The 25,876-nt window shown below is 56.2% G+C and overlaps 2 protein-coding genes across 7 annotated transcripts in view; one reads left to right on the top strand and one right to left on the bottom strand.

The window, feature by feature from the left end:
• Nucleotides 1-2,249: 2,249 nt before the first annotated feature.
• SLC29A4 (solute carrier family 29 member 4) lies at nucleotides 2,250-17,610 on the top strand. 3 transcript variants are annotated; one of them, XM_063171724.1, is made up of 13 exons: nucleotides 2,250-2,378; nucleotides 6,078-6,241; nucleotides 7,002-7,157; nucleotides 11,360-11,528; nucleotides 12,165-12,296; nucleotides 12,408-12,521; nucleotides 12,601-12,729; nucleotides 13,401-13,475; nucleotides 13,802-14,067; nucleotides 14,163-14,298; nucleotides 14,825-15,012; nucleotides 15,252-15,492; nucleotides 15,566-17,610. In XM_063171724.1, the coding sequence occupies exons 4-13, from the start codon at nucleotides 11,369-11,371 to the stop codon at nucleotides 15,706-15,708; spliced, it is 1,584 nt and encodes a 527-aa protein (XP_063027794.1). In that variant the 5' UTR covers nucleotides 2,250-2,378; nucleotides 6,078-6,241; nucleotides 7,002-7,157; nucleotides 11,360-11,368; the 3' UTR covers nucleotides 15,709-17,610. The 3 variants fall into 3 exon arrangements, with proteins under 3 accessions (XP_063027794.1, XP_063027793.1, XP_063027795.1); XM_063171723.1 differs by having other exon boundaries at nucleotides 6,999-7,157; XM_063171725.1 differs by lacking the exons at nucleotides 2,250-2,378; nucleotides 6,078-6,241; nucleotides 7,002-7,157 and adding an exon at nucleotides 8,835-8,905.
• The window catches only part of TNRC18 (trinucleotide repeat containing 18), a 54,610-nt gene continuing 45,970 nt past the window's right edge, over nucleotides 17,237-25,876 (bottom strand). For all 4 annotated transcript variants that reach the window (XM_063171719.1, XM_063171720.1, XM_063171721.1 and 1 more), the window contains exons 19-28: nucleotides 25,651-25,792; nucleotides 25,185-25,302; nucleotides 24,843-24,918; nucleotides 24,530-24,638; nucleotides 23,489-23,605; nucleotides 23,050-23,214; nucleotides 21,189-22,495; nucleotides 20,663-20,899; nucleotides 20,133-20,207; nucleotides 17,237-19,569 (exon numbers count right to left, since the gene is read on the bottom strand). In XM_063171719.1, coding sequence (XP_063027789.1) covers nucleotides 19,363-19,569; nucleotides 20,133-20,207; nucleotides 20,663-20,899; nucleotides 21,189-22,495; nucleotides 23,050-23,214; nucleotides 23,489-23,605; nucleotides 24,530-24,638; nucleotides 24,843-24,918; nucleotides 25,185-25,302; nucleotides 25,651-25,792 — 2,553 coding nt within the window. In that variant the 3' untranslated portion in view covers nucleotides 17,237-19,362. The remainder of the gene's footprint in view (nucleotides 19,570-20,132; nucleotides 20,208-20,662; nucleotides 20,900-21,188; nucleotides 22,496-23,049; nucleotides 23,215-23,488; nucleotides 23,606-24,529; nucleotides 24,639-24,842; nucleotides 24,919-25,184; nucleotides 25,303-25,650; nucleotides 25,793-25,876) is intronic.

The raw sequence follows: 25,876 nt of genomic DNA, 5'->3' as shown, positions 1-25,876 counted from the left end.
GAAATTGTAAACAGTGGGTCACACCCAGCCCTGAAATAGGCAGCTGTGGTTGCCTTCAGGACAGCAGTTTCACTTCTGTCTGCTGGTTTGGCCCACTGAGCATGAGTTTCCAGGGAAGGGAGTGAGCAAGCCCATGTCCAATTATTTATCTTATTACAAGGGTAAACACAGAGTCATCCCTCTGTTCCTCCTTGTTTTCTCTTGGTGCTGGGTTGGCTTTTGGCTTTAGCTGTGATGATCTGCCCAGTGGTCAGGCCCTGACACCCTTCACTATGCAGGGCCTGAGTCCAGGATAGAACAGCTGAGCAGAAACACAATCCTGGTGTGAACAGCCCCACTTGGGCTGTGGCTGAGCTGAACACACTGCTGGGAGCAGAGGAAGGAGTGAGACACCCGCAGAGCAGCTCACACTGCCCCTGGCCTGGCTGCTGTGCAAGGTGGATGCAGCATCACTCATTTTTAGAGCCAGTGAGCAGAAAGGAGGAGCTGGAGCCAGCGGTGAGCACCAGCAGCACTGATCCTGCCCAGGCTTGGGAGCAGCTTGTCCCTCTCTGCAGCACCCACACTCAGCTGCTCCACGAGCATTCACCTCTCCCGTGCCACATCCAACCCACACCAGTCTCAGACAGGCCCTTGGCAGAGGCTTTTTTGGCTAATTAATGAACTATGAGCTAATTGAGGGCATTGTGCCCAGCTTGCTGGAGCTGAGGACAGCTGATGCTGGCTCCTCCAGCACTGGGTTATGTTTTTGATTGGGGGTTTTAGCAGAGAGTTCTGCTAAGTTACAGGTTATAATAAAGGATTTGGAGATTGCTGTATCTGGGTAAGTCCATAAAGTAAGCTAGAGGGTTTGGCAGTATTTTGATTTTTTGGATACTGTTTTGCAGGGGCAAGGGAGAGACTTGTTTCCCCACAAGTGTAGTCTGGAGCTGGGGAGCACTGAGTGATGCAGGGGCAGGGATGCTCTTGGTCCTTGTGATCAGATCCACCTTGGCCACACGGTGGGTACATATTCACTTTTGGGTGCCAGCCTGGTGTGTAACTCCTCAGCATCTCCCTTGTCACTGCTGTCCCCTCCTCCCTGCTTGAGGGAGGCTGGTGACACCATCAGCCGCTGCTCCTCAGCAGCTCCAGATTGGGCTGATAATTTATTTTATCTGAGGAGGGCAGGCAGAGGGATGGGCCAGGAGCCTGGGCCTGTGGCTGGTTAAGGGGAGGTTTCTGGGGGCCAGCACGGGGGGCTCTGCTCTGGGGCCACAGAGGCTCCCTGTGCCTTCCTTGGGACCATCCCAGCCCCCTGTCCCTAGAGCATCCATGTTCTTTCTTCCCTTCTCTGGTACCATCCCACTGTTCTTTTCCTGGAACATGCATATTCTCCCCTTCCTCTCCTGGGAGCATTCCTGCTCCTCCCCTGGGAGCACCCCAGCCTGCACATTCCCCAGCAGCATCCCAGTCTTTTTCCTCCCATAACCTCCCTACTCTTCTGCTGGCAGCATCCCAGCCTTTCCCCCTTGGTGCATCCACACCCCTTCCCTTGTTTCCTCCCAAATCATCCCTCTCCGCTTCTTCAGCAGCTCTGCAGCACCTTCTGTGCGTGCTGAGGGCACCACTGGTTCTCCTTGACCCAGAGCAAAATGTGAGAGGGGGGAAATACTGATCAGTGTTTGCCTTCACCTGAGCCAAAACTGCTGGGGGAGGCAGAGGGTGCTTGGCTACTGTGTGTGCCTGGAGCTTGATCCATGCTGGGATGAGGGGACTGTGCTGGGGCCAGAGCAGAGTGGCTCTGCCTTTGTGCCGCTGCTCTGCTGTGTTTTCCTGAGCAAATAATGCTGCAGCTTTTGGAATTGGGCCCAAAACTTGAGTTCTGGCAGGGGAGGGCAAAACTCTGGGCTTCACCACAACCTCTGCTGCTGGCTGAAGCCTGGGGCAAGGAAGGGAAATGCAGCCCCTCTGTGTCCCCTCTCTCTGCACCGTGGGGCACAGGGCTCTCTGCTCCCCTGCTCTCTGTGCCACCAAGCACAGAGAAATCCTGCAGAGCATCCCTCCTCTCCTTACCCAAAAACAATTTTGGAAATGAAAGCCGGGAGGCAGAGCCAGGGACGTTATCTCACCCCTTTCTACCGTTTCAGATAGGAAACAGCCTTTCATCTCTCCCAGGGTGAAAGGCAATTTGCATTTCAAGAGGTCAGGACGAAGCTTTTTCTCTTTACCATCCGAAATTCGTTATTCAAAGTCTATTTGGAAACAAAACAACACATGCACGGGAAGATGGCCTCTGCAGGCTCAAATTAACTGCTCCTGTCATCCCTGATTTCCCTGGCTGCTGCTGCTGGAGGATGCTGGATCGAGGAGGAGGAGGCACAGGCGCTGCTGGAGATGTGAGTGGAGCAAACCTGTGAGCTCCTCGCTGTGGCTGGGGCTGCTCCAGGGCTCGGGGGTCTCCCCTGGGAATTGAGGGGGGGTTTTCACCCCCCTGCCCTGCACAAGCTTGGCTCGGACAGGTCAGGTCCCTGAGGAGAGCTCCAGAGCCACTCCCTGCAAGCCCTGCTCCCTTCCAGCTCCCACCCTCAGCCTGGCTCCAACAGCCCAGTCCTGCTCATAAACCCCCTCTGGCAGCTCCGCTGGGGCTTGCTGGGCACTGCAGCTTTGTTTTCTCAGCTGCTGCCTCTGCCCTCACTGCTGCCACTTATTGATATCAGAGTTTGCATTAGCAGGTGCAGCTCTGGGATATTCAATTACCTATAAAGAGCTGTGGCAACGCAAGACATGGCTGGAGGCATCAAGGCCGTTGGTTTCAGGGTTTTTTTCCCTTGGTTTCAGGGGTTTTTTTCCTTGGTTTCAGTTTGTTTTTTTTTTTTCTCTTGGTTTCAGGGTTTATTTCTCTTGGTTTTGGGTGCTTTGTTTTGGTGTTTTACCTTGCATTTAAAGGAGATGTGAGGACGGGTAAAGTGGCATAAAAAACAGAAGTGAAAAGTGGAGTAAAGAGAAGGAGAAATAAATAAATAATCCTGTTTATTAAATGAAACAGCTGGGGAAAAAAATGATCTCCGGGAAGAAAGCAGCTCCCTGGGCTATTTTTAGCTCTTTTGTTTCTCCCCCCCTTTCCACCCCCACCCTCCTTGCACAGTCTGAGGGTTTGGTGCATGTCAATCCTGCTGTTCTCCCTCACCTCCTGAGTGCCAGGTGATGTGCTCTTTTCTTATTTTCTTTTTTTTTTTTTTTTTTTCCTCTCCTTTTTGTGCATCTTATTTATAGCAGGGAGCTGGGGGAAGGGCAGCAGCAGCATCAGGAGAGGCAGTGCAGGCATCGCCCTCGGTCCTGGCTGGGAAAGGAGGGGCAGCAGGGGCTGAGCCTCTCCTGCAGCATCTGGAGATGCACATGGTCCTCACTCTGCTCCTCAGCAGCTCCAGAGCTGCTGCAGCCCCCCAAAATTCCCTTTGCCTGGGTCTGGGGGGCTCCAGGGCAGGGGCCCTGTTTGGTGTCTCCTCTCAGCTCTTGCACCAATAGGGCTGGGGAACCCTGGATTTCAATGTTCCTGGATTTCCATTTCCCTGTGTTTCAATCGAGTCTTCCTCCCTTAGGCACCACCATTCCTAAACCCATCCCAGCAAAGCTCTCCACCACCCCCAGGCACTCAGCCCTGCAACCTTCCCCTCTGCATCCCTCCCCATTCCCACCTCTCCTGGATGCTGCTGCTGCCCCAAAGCCCCTCTCCCCTCCTCTCCTCTGCCACCGAGCATCCTCGTGGGCTCCCATCTCTGTGCCTTTATGGAAGAAATACATAATTCTTTTATTATTCAATTAGGAGTTTAACACACAATCAGGTGATCGCTTTAAGAGGATTTCCTATAAGGCAGGATTTGAATAACGGGGCTATGAGTAATATATTCCCTTAACTGGTTTATTCCTTTATCAGATTTTTTTTCCCCCCCTAAGCACTTTAATGCATTTACTTTCCCATTGTCGACACTTTTCTCCGAGCTCTTCCTCCCTCCCCGAGCTTATGCAAATCCCCCGTAAGGCGTTTAATGCTCCGTGTGTGTCAATAGTGCCCAAATCTTGGCGGCAGCATTAGGGCTTCATGCATGCCCCGGCTGATTAAGAGGGGTGGTGGGGGCCAGCCTGGCTGCCCAAACCCCCTTTCCAGCCCCCACCGTGGGGCCTCTGCTCTGGGAGCTGCATTTTTGCAGAGAAAAGGCTGAGCTGAAAGTCGCTTTTCTTCTGCAGGGTGAGTGAATGGGGAGCGCCGCGCTGACCTGCCCGCCGCTGTTTGCCGCCCTGCCGCTCACGTCTGGGGCTGTGTGGAGGTGTTTGCTGCCAGGAGGGGGATGGATGTGGGTGGGATGTGAGCAGAGGAGGGAGAGGATGGAGGTAAAACAACCCCTGAGCTGGAGTCAATGTTGGTTTGTGCACACACAGTCCGGCCTGTGCGGCAGAGGATGCTCAGGGTGCCTGCTGGGAATGGCTTGGGCATCGCTGGCAGGAAAAACGGGGGTTTGCCCATTTTTTGTGCCACCTGGGGCTGGGGTCATGTCACCCTCATGTGCTGTGGGTTTGCTTCCCCTGAGGCAGCCCCTGGGGTTTGTTTTGGGGGATTAAAGAGCCCTTACAGACACAGGTGTGATGTACCTGGGTACTGGAGGCTCAGGGGATGTGTTTGTTTGCCTGCTCACCTTGGTGGAGTGTTCACTCTGACACCTGGGCAAAGGTGAGCTTGGGGAGGAGAGCAGGCAATGAAAGGAATAGCAAAAGGGGTTGGCCTGGAATTCCTGGTTTTCCCACTGCCTGAGTGTTTTGTGGCTGCTGGTGAAGGCCGTAGAGAACACAGCACAGGGAAAACACTCCCTCCAAGGGTAACTATCACCATTTTCTCCTTCCAGAGAAAAATCTCTCTCAGCCTGTGTCTGTAAACAGCCCGGTGAGTGGGAGGGGGCTGGACCGGCCCTTCCCTGCGTTGTTTCCTCCACGCCCACCACTGATTGTCTCCTTTTTTATCCCGTCCTGCCACTCTGCCTGTGCGTGCAGCAATTATGCAAAGTTGCAATCAAGGAGCTGAATTAGGAGCTCATCTTGGATTAATTAGAGATGGATGCAAATCTGTTCCAACAAAGAGGAGCGAGGGGAGTGCAAAGGCCATGGGTATGCTCCCAGGGTTTCTCCAGCTCTCCCAGGCTGGTTTGAGGGCAGGAGGGATGCAGAGCAATGCCTTGCAGGAGAATTGGGGCATCCACGTGAAAGAATTTGGTTCTTGGCCTCGGGACAAGTCTTGGGTGCCCCAAAGCTGATGCTCAGCTCAGCCCCTGCATCTCCCTGGAGGTTTTAAACCCAGAGCTTTGGGCTTAGAGCATCTCCTCCCACCCCAGCCTCGCTGCAAAGCTCGGGGAAAAACCAGTTAATCCCCACGGCCTCCAGTGCTGAGCCCCTGCCAGCGCTGGGGATTTCTGTTCGCCTGCAATCGGATTGTGACAAACCCCTCCACTTGCATTGAACAAATTCCCTGGCTACTCCCTGCTCCTTGCAGGCCCCAGTAATCCCCTGAGTGTGACTCTGGCCAAGAGGCAACATCCCTGATTAATCCCCGGCGTCTCGGGGCAAAGCTGCTCTGCCGAGGACGCTCCTGGGCTGGCACGACACGCTCGGCCACGCTGGGAGCAGACCCAGGGACGGAGGCAAAGGATGCAAGGCTGTGAAAGGAGCTTTTCCAAGAGGGGATTGCAGCCTTGAGAGCAGCCTCTCCTTCCCCTGAAGTGGGAAAGATGGATGTGCAGCACTCCTGGGAGCTCTGGGGGTGGGAAAGGGGGGTGCAGGTGTTTAATTTATTTTCCTGCCTCCTCTCAGTGTCACCCACCCCAGCTGGTGCAGAGGGGACACCCACAGGGCACAGAATAACCAGGGCAGCCTGGCAGGGTGAGCACGGCTTGGTTAAAGAGCTCCTGGCTCATGGCTGTGCCCACAGGGATGGGGACAGTAGGGACAGCCCATTCCCATGGTCCCCAAGAGTTTAAAACCTCGGCTTGAGGCTTTTGGTGTGCCGACGACTGAAAGGTCTCTCCTTCCTCTCCCCTCTGCAACAGCAGTGATTAATAAAACCTGACTCGGCTGGAAGGGCAAGGAGAAAAACAACAATACAGGACATTTCTGGAGATGGTCCTAATCCAGCATCTCGGAGCCAAATGAATCAGCAGCTTCTTATTCTGCCGGCAGGATTAGTGAATGCTCATCCAGGCTCCTGGGGAGTGAGGTGTGGCTCTGCATAGCAAGGAGAGATGTGGCCACAGGGTGTTGGCTGGTTCATGGAGCCGAGCAAATCCCTCCTTGTAATCCTGCAAACACTGCTGGGATGCACCCACTGGTGCAGGGAGCCATGGGACAGCTGGGAGAGGCAGGAGAAGGGAAAAATACCTCTAAAAATCTGCAGTGGGGGTGAAGGAGGAGGATGTTGGATGAGGGGGAAAGACTCAAGGCTGGGGCTGTGTGTAAGGGATGCCCCTCATGCCACAGGGACCACCATGCCTGGCTGGTTTTCCTGGCTGTTAAAGTGGGTCAAGCAGAAACCCAAGGAGCATCTGAGCTCGCCAACCTTGAGCCAGCTATGTGGGAGCTGAATAATTCAGGGCCAGCTTAAAAAATTGAAGAGCCCAGCAAAGCTCCAGGAGAGCGCAGCCCATGGGACCCCCATACCCTTGCCAGCTCAGCCTGCCCATGCTCAGGGGCACCTTGGGCGTTTTGGGAGGGAGGAGAGTGTTGTTTGTGTCTAACACTGCCCTTGGGAATGGGGAAAGCAGAGGGAAAGCACCCAGAGAAGTTCACCCTGGTGGATTCATCTCCCTGTGTTCACTGTAGGGCTCCAAGCTGTAGCAGTTTCCTTGGATATCCCAGCATGGCTCTGTCACACCTACAGCAGGAGCAGCTGGAAGGGAGCCCCCTTGTCCCCTGAAATGGGGATCTCTTCATTGTGTGGTTTTAGAGAGGAGGCTAAAACTTGAATTTTTTGCCAGCAGGTGTTTGGTTGCGGCATCTCCCCAGGCTTGGAGAACACCACATCCTCTTGGGAGCTGAGGTGCCCCTCTCAGCTTGGTCACCTCTGAAGGACCATCCCTGCTTCTGTTCCTGGGCCTTTGGAATGGGGAGGAGCAGCTCCAGGGGGAATCCCTGTGGTGAGTAATGCTGCCTGGCGAGCGCTGCGAGAGGCGGGTGCCCATATGCTGCAGCTCATTCTGCTCTTTTCTGGAGCACTCTCCCTGTCTGGGTGCCAACCAGCAGCACACACGGCCAGGGAACCCCACCTCACTCACCCCACAGTGGGGTTTTACATTTCTAAGGTTCCCTGAACAGGGTGATGGAGTCTGGTGTAGAGCAAGGGGATGTACCCCAAGGGGAGTGAGGTGCTTTGGGATTTTATGGTGACGCTATGAAATTAGAGCTGAGCAAATGTGCCAAAGAGCCCCAAAAAATCCCCGTTTGCACCAGAGGGCCTGGCTGTGCAGGTGCTCAGCTCAGAGGGGAGCAAGGAAGGCTGAGCCCCAGCTCCAGGCCGTGCTTGGCACAGCAGTCAGGTGCACTCGGAGCCAAACTCCGGCTATTTCAGCCAGGGAGAAAAGATGGAAATTTCCACCTGGCCTGTTTTCTTGCCTGTGCTGGGTTCGCAGGAGCCCCTTTCCCCAGCCCGCTCCCGGCAGCAGGAGGTGGTGCAGGCGGCTGCGTCTCTCATTTCCTCCGGCGGCCGCAGCAGCAGCGGCAGCGCATCCCCGGCCCCGCTCGCTGATTTACACAGCGCAGCAGCGTTTGTTGACTGCGAGGAGATTGTCATTCACGGCCAGGCCTGGAGCAGGGATGGTTCCTCCTCTCCTTGCCTCCATCCTCTCACACTCGGGGGCAGAGCCCAGGGATGGTCCCGCAGGGCTCCCACCCTCTTGCTGAGCCCCCACTCTGTGCCTTGCTGCTCCTGGGGAAAAGCACCAGATCCCCGTGATGGAGCAGGGATGGACAGAGCCTGCAGCCTGGGCTGGGGACACCCATGAGGTCCCTGCCTGGGTCACCCACCCTGGGGACACGTTTTCTCCCTTTGATGGATATCCACACTGCCCCATGTTGCTGACTCCCTTCCTCCTCTGCTTCCATTCCCTGGTTTTGGAAGTGAGCAGAGACACTCTTGGCTGTTTCCTCAAAAATCTGAGGGATTGCTGTGTTCTGTTAACCAGAGCTTGCTTCCTTCCTTCCTTCCTTCCTTCCTTCCTTCCTTCCTTCCTTCCTTCCTTCCTTCCTTCCTTCCTTCCTTCCTTCCTTCCTTCCTTCCTTCCTTCCTTCCTTCCTTCCTTCCTTCCTTCCTTCCTTCCTTCCTTCCTTCCTTCCTTCCTTCCTTCCTTCCTTCCTTCCATCCATCCATCCATCCATCCATCCATCCATCCATCCATCCATCCATCCATCCATCCATCCTGCCGTTTGTCCACCCATCCATCCTGATTCCATCATCCCCTCTTAGACAAAACCCTTCACAGGGCACGAATGACCCTCTGGCTGAAAACCTCATGCCCTGAACTAAATTACCGGGGCTTTCTCCGTAATTAATCTCTCTTGGCAATTAGCTCCGGCCCTCCGAGATCCCTCCAAGGCGCCTCTAGCCGGTACCAGCAGCCGGTACCTGCAGCCGGTGCCTACGGACAGGGCTGCGAGCGCGCCCCGGGAAAGCCTCTCCGGGGGCCGGGGGCTCGGGGGAGGAGCGGGGGGCGGGCCGGGGGAGGCAGGGCCGGGCCGGGGCCGCCCCCGCTCCGCCGCCGCCGCCGCGCTCGGTCCGGCCCCTCCCGGCGGAGGCTCCGCGATGGCGGGGCCGGGGCCCGGCGGCCGCCGGGGCTGAGCGGGGCGGGCGGCGCCGGTGCCGCAGAGCCGCCGCGGCGGACACGGAGAGGTAAGAACGGACCTGTTGTGCTCGGCCGGGACCGCCGGGGAGCGGGGGAAAGGAGGGGAAGGCGCCGCTCCGAGCCCTGGCCCCGCCGAGCATCCTCCCGGCTGCCCCGAGCATCCCCCGGGCGCGGCCGGCGGCTTCTCCTTCAGACAGGGACGCGGGTTACTGAATTCCCTCCGTTTGTGGCAACTTCGCCGCCGGCAAAATGTCGGGGGACCCTTTTGCCGGAGCAAAAAGCGCTTTTGTGCCCTGGCGGGAGGGCTGCGGTGCCCGGGGGCCAGGCAGAGCCGGGGGGCAGCGGGGCAAGGGCTCCTCTCGGGTGAGACCCCCCAGCCCTGCCCGCCGTGGGGAAACGCTGCCACCGCCACGCTGGGGCCACAGGGGCGGCGCGGTGTGAATCCGTGGGGGCAGACGGATGTAAATCCAGCGGGAGGAGAAAATCCAATTTACGGCAGCGCAGGGATGCTCGGGGGAGCGAGGCGGGGAGCGCCGGAGGCCGGTCCAGCGCCGCGGCCGCGCAGCGCACCCCGCATCCCTCATCCCGCACCCCTCATCCCGCACCCCGCATCCCTCATCCCGCATCCCGCCACCCCGCATCCCTCATCCCGCACCCCGCATCCCTCATCCCGCACCCTGCATCCCTCATCCCTCACCCCGCATCCCTCATCCCGCATCCCTCATCCCGCACCCCGCATCCCGCACCCCGCATCCCTCATCCCGCACCCTGCATCCCGCACCCTGCATCCCGCCACCCCGCATCCCTCATCCCGCACCCCGCATCCCGCACCCCGCACCCTGCATCCCGCATCCCTCATCCCGCACCCCGCATCCCGCATCCCGCATCCCTCATCCCGCACCCTGCATCCCGCACCCTGCATCCCTCATCCCGCACCCCGCATCCCGCACCCTGCACCCCGCATCCCGCACCCTGCATCCCGCATCCCGCACCCCGCATCCCGCACCCTGCACCCCGCATCCCGCACCCTGCATCCCTCATCCCGCACCCCGCACCCCTCATCCGGCACCCCGCATCCCGCACCCCGTTCCGCTCCGCCAAGTTTGGGCCACACGCAGTACGTACAAGGCTTTTCCAGCTGGTTTGTTCTCCAGCTGGGATTCCTGCTGTGGAAAAAGCCCTCATCAGGCTCTCCGGCATCCCGGGAGATGCTTCCCGCTGGGCTTTATTGCCTGGGGGCAGCTGGCACGGGAGGTGCGGGTGAAGGGGATCACGGGCGGCTCTCCCGGGTGGAGCGGTGCCCCAGGACATCGTGCCCTGCTGGGGTGCCCTGCTATGGGATGGGGGTGTTGGGGTAACCCCAGCATGGGGACAGAGGGGGACCCCATGCCAGCATTGCTGTGCCCTCAGCACAGCCCCAGAGCCAGGGCAGCGCTGCCCTGTGCACCCATCCCTGCACGAGAGAAGCGTTTTGGGCTCCAGGAACCCACTCACAGGGCCTGTGGGCACCACGTTTGTCCCTGCTCAGGGCCCTCCAGCATCCAGCACATGCTGGCAGCTGGAAAACCTCTCTGCTCCTGCAAACGCCATGTCTGGCAGGGAGACCGCAGAAATTACTGCCATTGATTTTTCCTGCCTTGCCTGACTCAACCTGCTGCCTTGGAGGAGATTTTTCACCATCACCACCACCCCTGGATGCCAGGGAGATGTGCAGGAGGTGGGCTGGGGACAGGCAAGGAATTCAGAGCAGCCCCCTGGGGTTGAACCACAGGGATGGACCCTGGTTTGGATGGCTCTGGTGGGGTCACTGGAGGATGGTGGATATTTGGAGAGCTCATTTTGGGATGCATTTGGTGTGACGCTGGGGTCTCTCTGGCGGGTCCGTGCTGGCTCTGATTCCCCCAGAGAAGCAGATCTGAAAAAGCAGAGTCAAATCCCATCCCCTCTCTGAAAGCTGCCCGGGCTGGCAGCTCTGCCCCAGCCCCAGGCACCAGAGATGCTGAAAAGGGCAAAAAGCAGAGCAAAAGTGCTGCCTGCAGGGAGCCAGGGCTTCCTGAGACAGCCAGGACCTTCCCTGCAGCCATTGAGTGGATTCTATCCATTAATTTCCCTGATTGCTTTTGGAAATCACGGCGGCATTTGTCTTTGGTGGCATCCCAGGGAGGTGCTGAGCCAGGCTGTGCCTCGGGGGTGGATCCTGTGGGTTCCCCACGAGCCCTGCTCACCACCCCAGAGCCAAACTTGGGATCACATTCCAATAAAACTCGTGTGGGTTCCCCACGAGCACTGCTCACCGCCCCGAAGCCAAACTTCTGCTCAGAACATTGGTGATCCCATTTGCCTGGGGGGAATCTTCTTTCCAGGTGGAAAAAACCCATCAGAACAAGGTGGAGAAGGCTCAGGGCCAGCCACGTGTCATTGTCCCTTGCAGACCCCTGGCACCACCCGGGGGGATCTGTGCACCCCAGAGGTGTCCCTGTCACTGCTGTCCCTCCTCTCAGGTGGCCAGGATGGGCTCGGTGGGTGCTGAGCGCTTCAAGGAGCTGAGCCCAGCAGTGACACCCGAGGGGAACGTGGTGATGAGCTTCAGCTTCGACAGCTACCAGCTGGAGGAGGACGAGCTGCAGCGGGGCAGCCAGGCCAAGGGTGTGCTCACCTTCATGGAGCCAGGTGAGGCAGGCACGGCCCAAACCAGGGTCCCTGCTGGCTTCCCTCCCCCTTAGGAGCTTCCTGGGATGGGTTTAGTAGACACAAACAGCCTGAAATGCCACAATATTGCCCACTGCCCTTTTTCATCCCTTTTTGTACCCATGTGAGCCGCCAGCACATCCCGTGGCAGTGGGCTCTGCAGGCTGGTAAGGAGTTGAGGATTGGTGCCCTGGTTGTCCTGCCAGGCTCATCCCCAGCCTGCAGCTTCATCTTTCTCCATGCAGGACTCAGGGGCACCCCTGGGATTCATCCCAGCCCTGCTCCACATCCTGAGGCAGCCCTGTCCACCTCCACAGCCACCTCTGGCCCTTCCTGCGCCTTGACTTGCGCTGTCACCTGCACTGCCAGACTCTCAGCTTGTTTAGCTGCAATTAAAACTCACCAGACGCCCAAAGCCCAGATGTTTTCCTTCCTCCTGGGTCTCCACTGAAATGTCTTTATTTAGGGAAGGAACTTCTCAGAGCTGGGGCTGTTTATTTGTGCATCTACAGGGAGCTGAGCTGTTTCATTGCCTCAAGGCTGAGGTCTCCTGTGGGTACCAGGGTGCAGCAGTGCCACTGTCACGTCTTTTTCTCTTTCTTTCCTCTTCTGGGGCAGTTTCTGAGGAGCCTGAGCCCCAGGATCGATACCATGGGATTTATTTTGCCATGCTGCTTGCTGGGGTGGGATTTCTCCTGCCCTACAACAGCTTTATCACTGATGTGGATTACCTGCACCACAAATACCCAGGTAGGTCTGGAGCAGCTCCAGCACATCCCTGACACCCCAAACCTGAAGAGAGCTCAATCCCACTTCCAAGGGAGCTGAACTCCTGTCCCCCCATCACCTGCCTCTCTCCAGGGACCTCCATTGTCTTTGACATGAGCCTCACCTACATCCTGGTGGCCTTGGTGGCCGTCATCCTCAACAACGCGCTGGTGGAACTGCTGAGCCTGCACACCCGGATCTCCGTGGGTGAGTGGGGTCCCTGCACCCCCAGGCAGGGCTGTCCCCGTGCGGTGCCCCTGCCAGCACCTCTGTCTGCCCCCCACAGGCTACCTCTTTGCCCTGGGGCCCCTGCTCTTCGTCAGCATCTGCGACGTGTGGCTGGAGCTGTTCAGCCGCAGACAAGCCTACGCCATCAACCTGGTGGCTGTCGGGGTGGTGGCCTTTGGCTGCACAGGTATGGGGCACAGCAGCTGGGCTGGGACATGCATGGCAGGCAGGGGAGGGAAACAGCCCCATCCCTGAGCCGTGATCTGCTGGGAAAACCTCCTGCTCTGCTCCCTGTAACCCTCAGGTCCCTGCCCCATCCCTGAGCCGTGATCTGCTGGGAAAACCTCCTGCTCTGCTCCCTGTAACCCTCAGGTCCCTGCCCCATCCCTGAGCTGTGATCTCCTGGGACAACCTCCTGCTCTGCTCCCCGTAACCCTCAGGTCCCTGCCCCATCCCTGAGCCGTGATCTGCTGGGAAAACCTCCTGCTCTGCTCCCTGTAACCCTCAGGTCCATCCCATCCACCCTGCCCCATCCCATCCACCTCTGTCCGGGCATTTGGGACTGACCAGGGGCACCAGCACTAAACTGCACATTGGTCACCAACGCCACTGATCTGGGCCACCATGGTGACATGCCAAATCCCCACACCTGGTGGCCACTCTGGGTGGGAACAGACGCAGTGGAACATCCAGGGAGGGGAATAAAGGCCCTCCTGCTTTTGGAGCAAGGAGGCTGCTGGAAGGAGCAGCTCCCAGCTGGCACGGCTCATGGGTTCCCTCTGGGGTTTCTTCCCCCTTCCTGGAGTTTCGGCTGCAGCAATAATCCCTCCTTCTCCCCTCTGTGCCTCTCTCCTGAAGTGCAGCAATCCAGCTTCTACGGCTACACGGGGCTGCTGCCCAAGCGCTACACGCAGGGAGTGATGACGGGAGAGAGTAAGTACCCACAGCCATGGTCAGTACCCACAGCCACTGAGCGTGTTGCACCTGCTCCTGGGGCCCCAGTGAGCCGCACCTGGGTCCCCAGCACAGCCGGGAGATCAGGGATACCCCAACAAACCAGGGAGTTTACTGGTTTCTAAGTCCCTGCACTGCCATGCCAGGCTGGGGGTGAGGATGCCGAGGAGATTTATCACCCCAAAATCACTGCTGGTGACTCCTCTATATGTGGAAGCATCCCATCCACATGGTGAGGGATGATGAGGATCCCTGAGCTGGGATTCAGAGGGGCCCAGCACTGACAGCTCCCCCCACACCACCAGGCACCGCCGGGGTCATCATCTCGCTCAGCCGCATCTTCACCAAGCTGCTGCTGTCGGACGAGAAGGAGAACACCGTCATCTTCTTCTTCATCTCCATCGGCATGGAGCTGACGTGCTTCATCCTGCACCTGCTGGTGAAGCGCACGCGCTTCGTGCGTTACTACACCGACAGCTCCCGCCACGGCCTCCCCGAGAGCCGCGGCGCCGGCGAGCCCAGCTCCGGCTACCGCGTCCACCACGACGTCACCTCTGAGGACGTCAGATTTGTAAGCCGAGCGCGGGTTCCCCTGCTGTCCCCCGGGGTTCTTGGCCGCTGCACCTCAGCACTGCTCACTGCTGTCCCCTCTCTTCCCTCATGCAGGAGAACCGGGAGCAGGGGCAGCCGAGCTCCCCGCGGGGCAGCCCCGGCCCCGAAGCCGAGCTGGCTGGGAGTGGCACCTACATGCGCTTCGATGTGCCTCGGCCCAGGATCAAGAGGAGCTGGCCCAGCTTCAGAGGTGGGTGGTGGGCTCGGGGGAAAGCCATGCCTGTGGGGTGGGATAAATAAATGACTGGTGACACAGTGTTATGGGGAGGATCATTCCCAAGGCTGCAGAGGGATGTTTGAAAAGGGCATGGAAGAGCAGGACAAAGGGAAATGGTTTCAAACTGACAAGAGGACAGGATTAGATGGGATATTATCCACAAATTCTTCCCTGTGAGGGTGGGGAGGCCTTGGCACATGCTGCCCAGAGAAGCTGTCCAACTTAAAGTGTTCAAGGTTAGGTTGGATGGGGCTTGCAGCCACCTGGGATAGTGGAAGGTGTCCCTGTCCATGGCAGGGGGTTGGAACTGGATGGTCTTTCACAATCCCTTCCATCCCAAACCATATGTGATTCTATGATCCCTTTCCTAATGATGTGCCCATAACCTTGGGGCAAACTCATTTTTGGAAGGCATCCCTGTGGGTCAGACAAAGCTCTCAGGCTCTGCAAGGGGCCTGGGCTGCAGGTTTGGCTGAGCTGTGCTGCCTGTCCCTGCCAGACATGCTGCTCTACCGCTACGTCGTGTCTCGCCTCATCTGGGCCTACATGCTCTCCATCGCCATGACCTACTTCATCACACTGTGCCTCTTTCCCGGGCTGGAGTCGGAGATCCACAACTGCACGCTGGGGGAATGGCTCCCCATCCTCATCATGGCCATCTTCAACCTCTCTGACTTCGTTGGCAAGGTAGGAGAGAGGCCAGAGCCAGCACAGGGGGGGGTCTGTCCTGCTTTGGTGCTCTCTTCCTAAGCCATTTGACTCCACCAAGGGTCATCTCCACCCACAGGGCTCTAACCCAGCCAAGGCTGGGTTCCCACAGCAGTTGGTCTTTCCACCATCCCATCTCCTTGTTACCCCACTTTGGGCACAGCAGGGCCCTCCCCATCCTCCTCATCCCCCCAGCAGAATCTCTGCCCTCACTGCAGATCCTGGCTGCCCTGCCCTACGACTGGAGAGGGACCCACCTCCTCGTCTACTCCTGCCTCCGTGTGGTCTTCATCCCCCTCTTCATCATGTGCGTGTACCCCAACGGGCAGCCCACCTTCGGCCACCCCGCCTGGCCCTGCATCTTCTCCCTGCTCATGGGCATCACCAACGGCTACTTCGGCAGCGTGCCCATGATCCTGGCGGCGGGCAAGGTCAGCCCGGAGCAGCGGGAGCTGGCAGGTAGGACCGAGCCCTCCTGGGAACCCCACTGGTGTGGCCTGAGCATCCTGACACCCCATTTCCCTTCCCACAGGGAACACCATGACCGTGTCCTACATGACGGGCCTGACGCTGGGCTCGGCCGTGGCCTACTTTGCCTACAGCCTCACCAGCACCTCCCACAGCAGCTGTTTCTACACTGAAACCTCCAATGGCTCCTTCACCTTGGGCTACTGAGCCCTGGGGTGGGGCAATGGGGACAGGGTGGGACCTGCTTCCCACCATGGTCCCCAGAGCCCCACATCCCTCCTCAAGGAGGGAACCTGGAGCCTGAAAGCCGCCCCTGCATGGACAAGGACTGGTACCCTGTTGGCACAGGGCTGTGGCATTCCCAAACAGCCTGTGCTGCCCAGCCAGGCACTGTGCAGGGCCACTGCTTGGGGTGACATTCCTCCCACCCCAGGGGACAGTTCTTGTTGCTTTTGGGGTCTCCCCATCAGCAACGTGCAGCTCTCCAGTGAAGGCTGGGGATCTGCTGTTTGCGCCAAGCCATTGACAGGAGGAAGAAAATACTGCCAAATCCCAAAGGGAACAGGACCAGCACTGGGGAGGAGGGTGATGGAGGGCTGGTGAGGAAGAAGAGGAACAAGAGAGGAAGGAAGCACTGCTTCAGTCCCCTGTGGCTCTGGGAAGGTGGGTCTCCACTTCCAGTGATGGTGCTGCAGGTTTTCACCAGGAATGGCTTGAAATCACAGTCCCTCCCTAAATATGCGAATCATATGGATGGGGAAAAAAAGATTTTTTTTTTTACTGTGTCTTGTTTTACCCCCCCTAACTGCAACAGAGGCAGGGTCTTGCCTCCCCCCACCCCACACTGTGAATCTGCTCCATTGCAAGGGGTACAGGGGGGCCCCAAGGCTGCAGCACTGCCAGTGCCACCTGCAGGCCACTGCTGAGCTTCAAGATTTATTGCGCAGGATGTAAGTGAAGCTGATTAAATAATTAAGTGTCTTTGCAACAATGGCTGGTCCTTAGCTGTGCCACACACAAGTGTGTGGGTGGCATTTGAGTGCTGGTGATGGGCTGGGCTGGCAAACACACACAGGGTGGCACCTGCTGCCTGCCCTGTTGGGTTTTGGGGTGCCTCTGGTGCTGGTCTCCATCTTCAGGGCTCCCTCTGTCACCTGGGGTGGTGAAACACGTCACTGGGTTACACCAAACCCCTGCCAGTCTGCAAACTGCCCTGGGCAGCACACAGGAGAGGGAACAGGCCAAGAGGAGCAGAAAACATCAAGAGAAGGCGCCAACACCACGTTTGGGGACCAGCTGCACCTCGCTGTGCCAAGTGGCGGGTGCCACCTCCCAGGGAATCAAGCCCAAGGAGCCAATGAGTGCCAGGCCTGGCCCCGACCTTGCCCCTACAGCACGGGAGGGTCTGGCTGTGCCAAGCTCCTGCCTGTATGAAGTGCAGCTCACACAAAAAAAGAGCAAATCCAGCATTTCATCCTCAGCACATGGTGCCCTGGGCACGGTGGAAGGGGGAGGACCTCCAGGCCCTGTGCAGCAGACACCTCTACTCCAGTGTCCAGTCCTGTCCATCGGTGCCACCAGCTCACACAGATGGGTTCTCCCCAAAAAAGCCACCAGGCACCTGGGTTGTGTCTTTCCCCAGGGCAGGGGCTGAGCCAAAAAGCCATCATTGCCACCAAGGGGAGAAAAACCCTGCGGTCAGGACAAGCGAGACAAAGAAAGATGCTTCGTTGGGTTGCTTTTTTTCAATTAGATTTTTTTTTTTTTTTTATGAAAAAAGATCACACGGAGTTCTCCAACAAACAGAATGCCAAAAAAATTGTTTTAAACAAAACATAAACAAAACAAAACAAAAAGACAAAAACCTGGCTCTCCTTTCCTCTCGATTGTCTGAAATATCCTTGTGTTCCATAGAAGGCAGTGGGTTTTAAGTGCTTTCTATTTAACATTAGCATAAAATCTCTCTCGCGCGCTCTCTCTCTCGCTCTTTAAAATATGCTCACACAATTTGCTTCTAGAAGTACAGTACACTTTGAGCGTGGGGGGTGTGCCTGTTCCCAGATCATTTACAATCACAATCCAACAGGAAATAAAAAATAATATTCTAAACGTCAGACTGTGTTCATTTCTGCCGTTGTGGGTTTTTTTCTTTTTTTGTTTTTTATAATTTCATAATTTTTTTCACAGTTTTAAAAAGTTTATATTTATATATATATATTTATATTTATATTTATAATTAAAAAGTTGAATCCATTTAAAGACTTATAATACAGGAGGGCTAAAGAGTCTTTTGGTACATTAAAACTGTACAGGCTAGAACCGTCACTGTCCGCCGTGGCCCGGGCTGGAGATGGTACGAGCTCAGCACCATGTGTGGTTTTGTTTAAAGGACGAGGGGTCACTCTGTGGGGCTGTCCCTCACCCCTGAGCCCTGGCCTCCAGTCTCTGGTATGCAGCCAGGGTGGAGAGTTTCCAATCTGTCCTTGGCTTAAGCGTCGCCCCGCTCCGCGTCCCGGCGATCCGTAGTGCGAGTCGGGAGTTGCAAAGATCAGTGCGTCTCTTGGAGTTTTGTTTAAGTGCAAGGATGGTGCGTCGTTCTCCTCAGGTTCTCCTCCAGTGTTCCCTCTTGCCAGGTGTAAGCCTGGAGCAGCGGTGGCAGTGCCCAAGGGGAGCTCAGCTCCTCTGTGGATGGAGGCAGCTGAACGGTGCAGTCCCTGAGCCCCAGGTGGCAGCGGGGCTCTGGCTGTGGGAGCGCCGTGGGCAGGCACAGCTGGGTTCACACACTGCCCCCATTCCCTTCAAACCATGGGCAAGGCTTCCCAGCAGCTCCATGTCTCAGCACAGGCAAGGCATGGTGGGTAAAGCTGGGTGAGGGATGCCAGAATCCAGTGGCCTCTGATCTTCTCTCCTCCAAGCACCAAGCAGCAGCTTTTCCCAGTCTTTTCCTGCTCCTTCACTGCAGCTTTTCCCAGTCTTTTCCTGCCCCTTCACTGCGGTTTTTCCCGGTCTTTTCCTGCCCCTTCACTGCAAGCTCCAAGATGAGGTCTCAGTTTGCCACGTGTCACCCCCTTTGCCACTTACTTGCTCCCTCTTTCGCAAGGCAGAAGGGGTGCAGAGCTGCAGAGGGTTCAGTTTGTTCAAGGCAGTGGGAAGAATGCTTTCAAGACTGGATGTTGGTTCCTCTTCCACCTGGCTCCTCCCAGGCCAGAGGATTCTCTTCTGCCATCTCCGTGCTGGAGCCAGCCCTGCCCTGTTGTGCTCCACACGCTGCCGGAGGGGCCTCCAGGGAAAGGGAACAGCAAAAAGGCTCTGAGAGGATCGAGACGAGGCGCTGAGAGAGACTCATCTCCTTTCTCTTTCACCCTGTCCTTCCTATAAAGGGTCATGCGAAACTAAGCAGGAAAGGGAATATAAGGACGGAGAGGAGCACACGCAGAAGGCAAGAGGGTCCTTCCACGTGCAGGCGGCTTCCGAGCTACTGATGGGGAAAATGACACAAAAGGGATCCCTCCTGCCGGGGGGTCCCGCTGGTGAAATGATCACGAGACCCATGTGCTTTCCTGGACCAAAAGGAGGAAGGGAGAAGTTGGTCAAGTGTCACCGTACTTAAAGCCACTTCCAGAAGAGCCTTGGGGTTCAAGCACCACCACCACCCCCCCAGTGGCATCTTCCTCGAGTCCTGTAACTGCTTCCCCAACCCCTTTCTTCAGCCTTCTCCTTCCTCCTCGCGTCTCTCGCGCTCTCCTGTCTGTAGTGTGACACAGAAATGAGCATTGAAAGAAACAATCATGTCGTCTGAACAGGCACGTCCTCAGGTTTGTCCCATCCCTTCCCAGGGGGTGGCATGTGTCCCCTGGGCAGTCAGCAGATGACAGGGACCCCGTCAGTGTTGAAGATCATGCCCGTGGTGGGCTCGTAGGTCCCTGCAAGGTAGTAGAGGTCCTCACTGTCTTGGTATTTCTTTGTCTTTAGCATCTGCTCGTATTGATCCAGACCAACAACAAGACACTTGTGTGAGATGGTCTGGACATCATTTTCATCCACGTGGGAGGACTGGTAGAGGGCTCTCTGCACAACAGGAAGAGAAGGAAGGAGGTGGGAAAAAAAAGGAGCCATTAGATCACAGAGCATTTACAGCATCATCTTCAGTAAGTAGGAAAAACACTCATCATAACGGGATAGTATTCTGCTCATACTCAAGAATATCTCACTCATCCCAACAGCCAGCCCAGGAGAGGGGCACTGGGAATCTGCACAGACCCATGGACAGCCTGGACAATCCCTCCATCCCACTGAACCTGAGCCCTGACTCTCACTTGGCTCCCACCGATGGGAATGCTGCAGCTGCCAAGCACACATACAGGGAAATATGGAGGCCAGGAGTGTGCCATCCTCATTTCAAGGATGCAAATGCAAAGATGGGTGCTGGATACCAGCCCCCTGTTCTTCCCCACACCCAGCACCTGCAGCTATTCCACCCTCCCAGAAATATTTACCCCAAGGCCGGGGCACTGCAGACTTGGCAGCCAAGGCAAAAATCAAGAGCCAGAGAAGTTTGGGGGGCACTTACAGTATTTATTTGTTACAGGGTACCCAGCATTCCCTCCCAGCCTTCTCCCAGTCTCACCAACCTCCATAAAGTCCTTCCTCTGGTTGGATGCCTGCAAAGCTGTGGCCAGACTCCTGCCCGATTTCTGATCCCAGCGCTGTGCCCAAGAAGAAAAGAGGAAACAGAAATGAAAATCTGGTGAATTTGTTGTTTTTCCATGTCATCATCTCCTGCCCACCACATGTGCTTTTGGACCTTCAGCCCCTGCCCACTGCCACTAGGAATAAATCCTGCTGTCAACCAGCTGCACACATGTGCAAAATTCAGTGTTTCTGAGCACCAAGCCCATCCTTCTTACACTTTAAAGATTTGATCTGGATCTTGACACTTTTTCTGGACTCACACAAAAGTCTTTATTTCCTAATACAAAGAAACCCACCCCTCCCTTCTTCAAGGGCCCAACACTGGACTTGCCCACACCACAGATGAAAACATGGGGCCACCCCCTTCAAGGTACCAGTAATGAACTGGGCTTTGGGTGTTTTCCTCCTCGTTGGAAACAAAAGGGAGCAAGGAGCTTTGCAGCCCTCTCAGCAAAGGAGACCAGCCTACCTTGCCTTCATTGAGTTTCTTCCCAGGGTTGGTTTCTTCTGGGTGATAAAACCATTTGACTCTGACCACCATGTTGTTGCCCCAGGACTCCCACATGCTCTGGATGCGGCCGATGTAGGGCAGGTTGGGGCGGCCGGCGGAGAGGAAAACGGCGCAGTCTCCAATGCGGATGATCTCCTTGCCCCGCACAATGGCCTTGTAGAACAGCTTCCTGGCCTTCCCTTTCATTCCTCGTCTCTGCCAAGAGAGGATGATGCAAGTGGTCAGCCAGGGATCACCCACATTTTCCCTACAAACCAATGTTTGCCCTCTCTTGCATGCATCCCTTTGCTGTTGGCAGTATTCCCACAGGAATTGGGGCAGAGGGATACACCACACAGAGTGGCTTCCCCAACACAGTGAAAGCCAACAGCCATCTCCCAGCACACGTGGCACACCATGCCAGCAGCTCCACCACCCCAGGAAAAGGGAAAAGGCACTAGAAGGCAAAACCAGCGCTGAATGCCGAGAACTACGGAGCATTTACCTGTGTGGGTTTCCCAAACCACTTCCACAGCTGCCGTGCCGGGAGGAAAGCGGCGATCTTGGGCCTGTTCTCCACGGAGGGCAGGCGCTGGCGCTTGGCCAGCTCCTTGGTGGTGGGCAGGTGGATGCCCTCGCGCTTCTTGGGCCGGCTCTTGTTGCCGCCCTGCGGCGCTGCCGGCTGCTGCTGCGGCTGCTGCTGCGGCTGCTGCGCCGGCTGCTTCTGGCTCTGCGGGTGGGAGGACGCCCGGGATTTCCCTGCCTGCTTGGTTGGCTTGGGTGGGAGGGTTTGCTGCACCGAGGAACTCGGCTGGGCCTCAGCTACTTCGTCGTCAGAGCTACAGGAGGAATCTTCATCCGTAGTGGAGGAGGAAGAAGAGCTGGAGCTTGATGAAGAAGAGGTTGATGAGGTGGAGGAAGAGGAGGAAGATGAAGATGAAGAGGAGCTGCTGCTAGAAGAGGAAGAAGAGGAGGAGTTGGAGGAAGAGAGAGGGGTGGATGCTCTTGAGCTGGCTGAGCTGCTGTCCTGGGCTTCCCCTTGGTTCTTCTCAGCCTCCTCTTCTCCCTCTGACTCCGAGCTGCTGTCGCTGCTGTTGCTCTCAGATTCCTCCACACCTGCTGGAGCTGCTGTTTTTTCTTCCTGGTCCTTCGAGGCAGCAAGGCTCTCTGCTGAGGCATCAAACTTCCCTCCAAAGCTGGCAGGGGAAGGGTCTCCCTCAGCCACCTTGGCTCGGGAAGATTTCTGCTTGCCCTCCACACTCACTGCAGCAGAATAGCCCAGCCCTAAGAGACTCTTCCCATCTCTGCGACTGGCCAGGTTCGAGTCCTCCAGCATCCTCATCGCCTCCTTCATCTTCTTTGTCTTTGGAGACATCACACCCTCATGGTCCAGTTTGATCAGGATTTCATTGTCATGCTTCCTCTGAGCCTTGACCATGGTGCCAAACTCTTGTGTCTCCTCTGTGGGCCGCCCTTTCTTGGCCTTGGCTTTGGACACCGAAGCATCGCTGGAGCCAAAGGCCGCCAGCGTTCCCGGGAGATCGCTGTAGGGCTCCGTGCCCAGGATGCTGCCAAACACAGCAGGCTGGTAAGAGGGTTGGGGGGGGCTGTGCAGCTTCGTGGAGATCTTCATTTTGCTGGCTTTTGCGCGCTTTTCCTCAGTGGGAGCAGGAGAGCCTCCAGTCGGCAGCGGTTGCGATTTTCGCGACCCCTTCATGCTTGGCTTGCTCAAGCAGGCCGGCTTCTCTGGGACTGAGGAGGTAACAGGTGAAGATTCCACCTGATCCTTCTCTTCAGGCAAGGCAGCCTCTTCTGCAGAGGGGAAGAAACACAAAGACATGATGTTATCCCTCCAGATGGGTTTTATTAGCTCAGACACAACCAGACACCAGTGCTGACTGGTCTCTGGCCAAACATGGCTTGTTCCTGCCTGCTCAGGTACCCCCAAAGGAGCACAAGGGGTGTCTTCAATGCTCACTGAACAGCCTGGCCTGGTGCCAGTACTTGTGAGAAGTGATGGACAATGCCCAGGGGTGCTGCTGTAACTTCAGGAGAACCAAACTACAAATCTCCTGTACCTGTGGCTCTATTGACAGCTGCAGAGATGCTCAGCTCAAAAAAAAGGACTCTGTGCTCCACATGCCTGACTGACAGAAGGAGGCTGTCACAGCACAGGCCAGCTTCCAAGCCAGCCTCCTGTAGACTGTAGCCACAGCAGAGGGAGATGCACGGGTGCTTTGCACTCAAGCAATGCATCCATCCTCACCCAAATCCTGCTCCAAGCAACAGCCCTAACTTGGGGAGAACAGTGGGGAACTGTGCAAGGATTCCCTCAGCTCCAGGCCTGGTAGCTGTGGGCAACTTACCAGCTTTGGCCTTGACACTTGGCTTTCTGCCTCGCCCTTTGCCCTTTGACACAGGCTCCTCTGACCCCAGGGCAGATCCCTCTTTTCCTTCTCCAGTGTCTTTGCTGGATTTACGGCTTCTGCGCTTGGTGCTGGGCACCAAAAGGGCAGGGGAAGGCTCAGCACCTGGAACAGGTCAAAGAGATGTTCAAATGCAGTCAAATTACACATAAAACAGAGATGTGATAGAGTGAAAGTATCCCAACCAAATCTGCAACAGGGACTGGGCCTTTTTCCTTATGGGTGATATCCCACCCCAGCTCCGTGTTCTGTAATTGATGGTGCAATCTTTGTGACTGAAAGTCTGTGAAATTGTCCCAAAATTTGAGGAAAGCAGCCCAAAACTCCATATATGTCAGAGCAGGAAGTGTCTTGCAATAAACTGAACAGCAAGACTCACACTGGATCTTGTAGTCAGGTGGGAGAAGCCGAATGTGAGACAGTGGGATGCGTCCCGTGTCGCCGTCATCGAACTCTACGGTGATGAGATCACCATCTTCCTCCAGATCCAGGGTTCCTGTGGGATGGGGGAGCAGCAGATGGGATTAGCAACAAACATCAGAGTACAAACCCCTTGTAAGGGAAGTGGGGACATGGGGAAAGACAGGGGTGCTGCAGCAGCTGCAAAGCACCCACTTCACCTGTCCTGGGCTGTGCAGGGAGGGCACAGAAGGCTCACTCTGCAATGGAAAGTCCCTGATAACACTAAACCAGCCCACTCAGTGTGAAATTCCCCATCAGCAGCACTGCTCCAGAACATAACAGCCATTCCAGTTTGACTTCCCACCTCTCTCCACTATTTCCCTTTATTTGCAGAAATTAACTTCTCTCCTTTCACTGAAATATCTTTTTTTTTAAGCTGAATTTTTAACTACTCTCAGCCATCATAAACTGCTGTTTTTCACCTTCTCCAAGAGAATTAAGTTGTGTTCTCAGCCTCTCTTCTTGCATTAGCATTACTGATTTACACATCATAAGTAATTATTCCCTTTTACATATGTGGTATGACCAAGATCCCAAAAACAACACCAGCCATGGCAGAATTGTCCTGAGCCATTCAGGACAACTCACCAACTTTCTACTGGGATCAGACTGGTGTTTCATTTCAGAACAATAGTTGTGAGTATCCAGGTGATTTAGAAACCTCCACAGCCTCAGAAATAATCGATGCTTGGAATAAATTCTAACTTTCTGAAATGTATTAAATGTCCTTGATGTATTTAAGCTCCCAAATTGCTCGAACCTCTTCCTGAATCTGCAGGATGTTACTAAATCTGCATCATTAATGAGAGGGGCATGACCTGGAGGAGAGAACAAGCCAGGCTCTGACTTCCAGGACACTCCCAGCAGAGGTGAGGGCTTGCCCAGACAAGCCTGACATCCCTTAGCACACACAGGGCTGAGACATCCCAGGTTCAGAGCACAGGCAGGGTGGCCTTACCTCGGACAACCGTCCCCGGGTAGAGGCAGCGGTACTGCTGGCTCCAGTAGGCTGCAATCCTCGTGCCCTCGGGCAGGAACCGCACTGAGGGGGGCTTCACATCGATGATCTGCTCAGGGCAAGAGGAAGGCAATCACTGACCACCCTGGCACCAACACAGACCATCCCTCCACAGCTGGCATGGAGCAAAGCAGCTCTATGGATGGCAAGGGACATTTCCCTGCAGCTGCAGGAGGAAAGAGCTCCCAGCTAGCCTCCCCCACCCCAGAGCAGGCCATGGGCACCGAGCACAGGCAGCTGTGGCAGCACATACCGCTTCCTGCAGGAGCTGCTCCAGGCAGTAAATGTGGGGACGGTTCCCCCTCTCGCCCTCCACCACCACGCGGTATCTGAAACACAAAGGCTGGGTCAGGCACAGCACATGGGAGACACCACCCCCTCCAGGTAACGCCTCCCTCTGAGGGGAGAGGATGTGAGAGCACTTCATGAGAGATAATTGGATTTCCCTCAGTGCTGATAAACCAGAGTGGACGCTCCTTCCCTCCCTGCCAGACATTGTCAGCCAGCTCTACACAACCCCCAAACTGATCCATACAGCAGCTATGTCCCCATTTTCTGGCAGACCCCAGGTGGATACAGCAGCCCCTCCACTCACATGTCTGGTGAATGCACTGTCTTGACGTGCCCAGCATAGAGCAGTTTGTCATCCATGGGGATGAGGACACGCAGGCCATCCTTCAGCTCATCCTTGTCAATGATGCAGGAGCGGGGAGCTGTGAGGTGTGGGAGAATGATGGGGATTAGAGAGAACCACACATGGGGAAGGGACAGTGAGGGGAGAAGGAAACTTAATAATCCCAGCATCACTGTTCCCTCTCTTGGTAATAATAATTATCATACCAGTAATGAAAACAGGACAACTCAGAGACTGGGCTTCAACTAGATGTCAGAGTGAGCCATGCTGATCAGGCTTAGTTTTTACTGAATTGACTGAGAAAGTGGTGTCTCCACCCCAAAGACTCATGGCTTTGGATAAGGAATGTGTGAAAGCAGCACAGTTGTCCTCTGAGCAGCCCTGGGAAACCTGGCCAGCTCCCCTACCTATAAGATCCTGCCCTTACCTGGTGTGGGTGGCCTCTCAACCAGCATGCTCAGTGGGATGTTCTCATCCTCTGAGAAGCTGCTGTCTTGGTTGGGTTCAAAATCCTCCTCTGCTGCCATGCTCTCCATGAGCTTGCTGACAGCTCCTCCTTTCCCTCGGTTCTGCAGGACAGCAAGCAGCAGATCAGCTGGATTACCACAGGAAACAGCCTGATCCCTTCTCACCTCCCTCCTGAGGATATCAGG

This window comes from Melospiza melodia, chromosome 18, assembly GCF_035770615.1.
Source record: "Melospiza melodia melodia isolate bMelMel2 chromosome 18, bMelMel2.pri, whole genome shotgun sequence".
NCBI classification, from domain to species: Eukaryota; Metazoa; Chordata; class Aves; order Passeriformes; family Passerellidae; genus Melospiza; species Melospiza melodia.
This window is presented reverse-complemented; position numbering and strand designations above follow the sequence as displayed.

Bases quoted from the DNA above. Each gene is read 5' to 3' on its own strand.
- SLC29A4 (XM_063171724.1), top strand. From the start codon at position 11,369: ATGGGCTCGGTGGGTGCTGAGCGCTTCAAGGAGCTGAGCCCAGCAGTG. The intron at 12,522-12,600 runs GTGAGTGGGGTC...TGCCCCCCACAG, and splicing joins GCACACCCGGATCTCCGTGG to GCTACCTCTTTGCCCTGGGG. The intron at 15,493-15,565 runs GTAGGACCGAGC...CCCTTCCCACAG, and splicing joins GGAGCAGCGGGAGCTGGCAG to GGAACACCATGACCGTGTCC.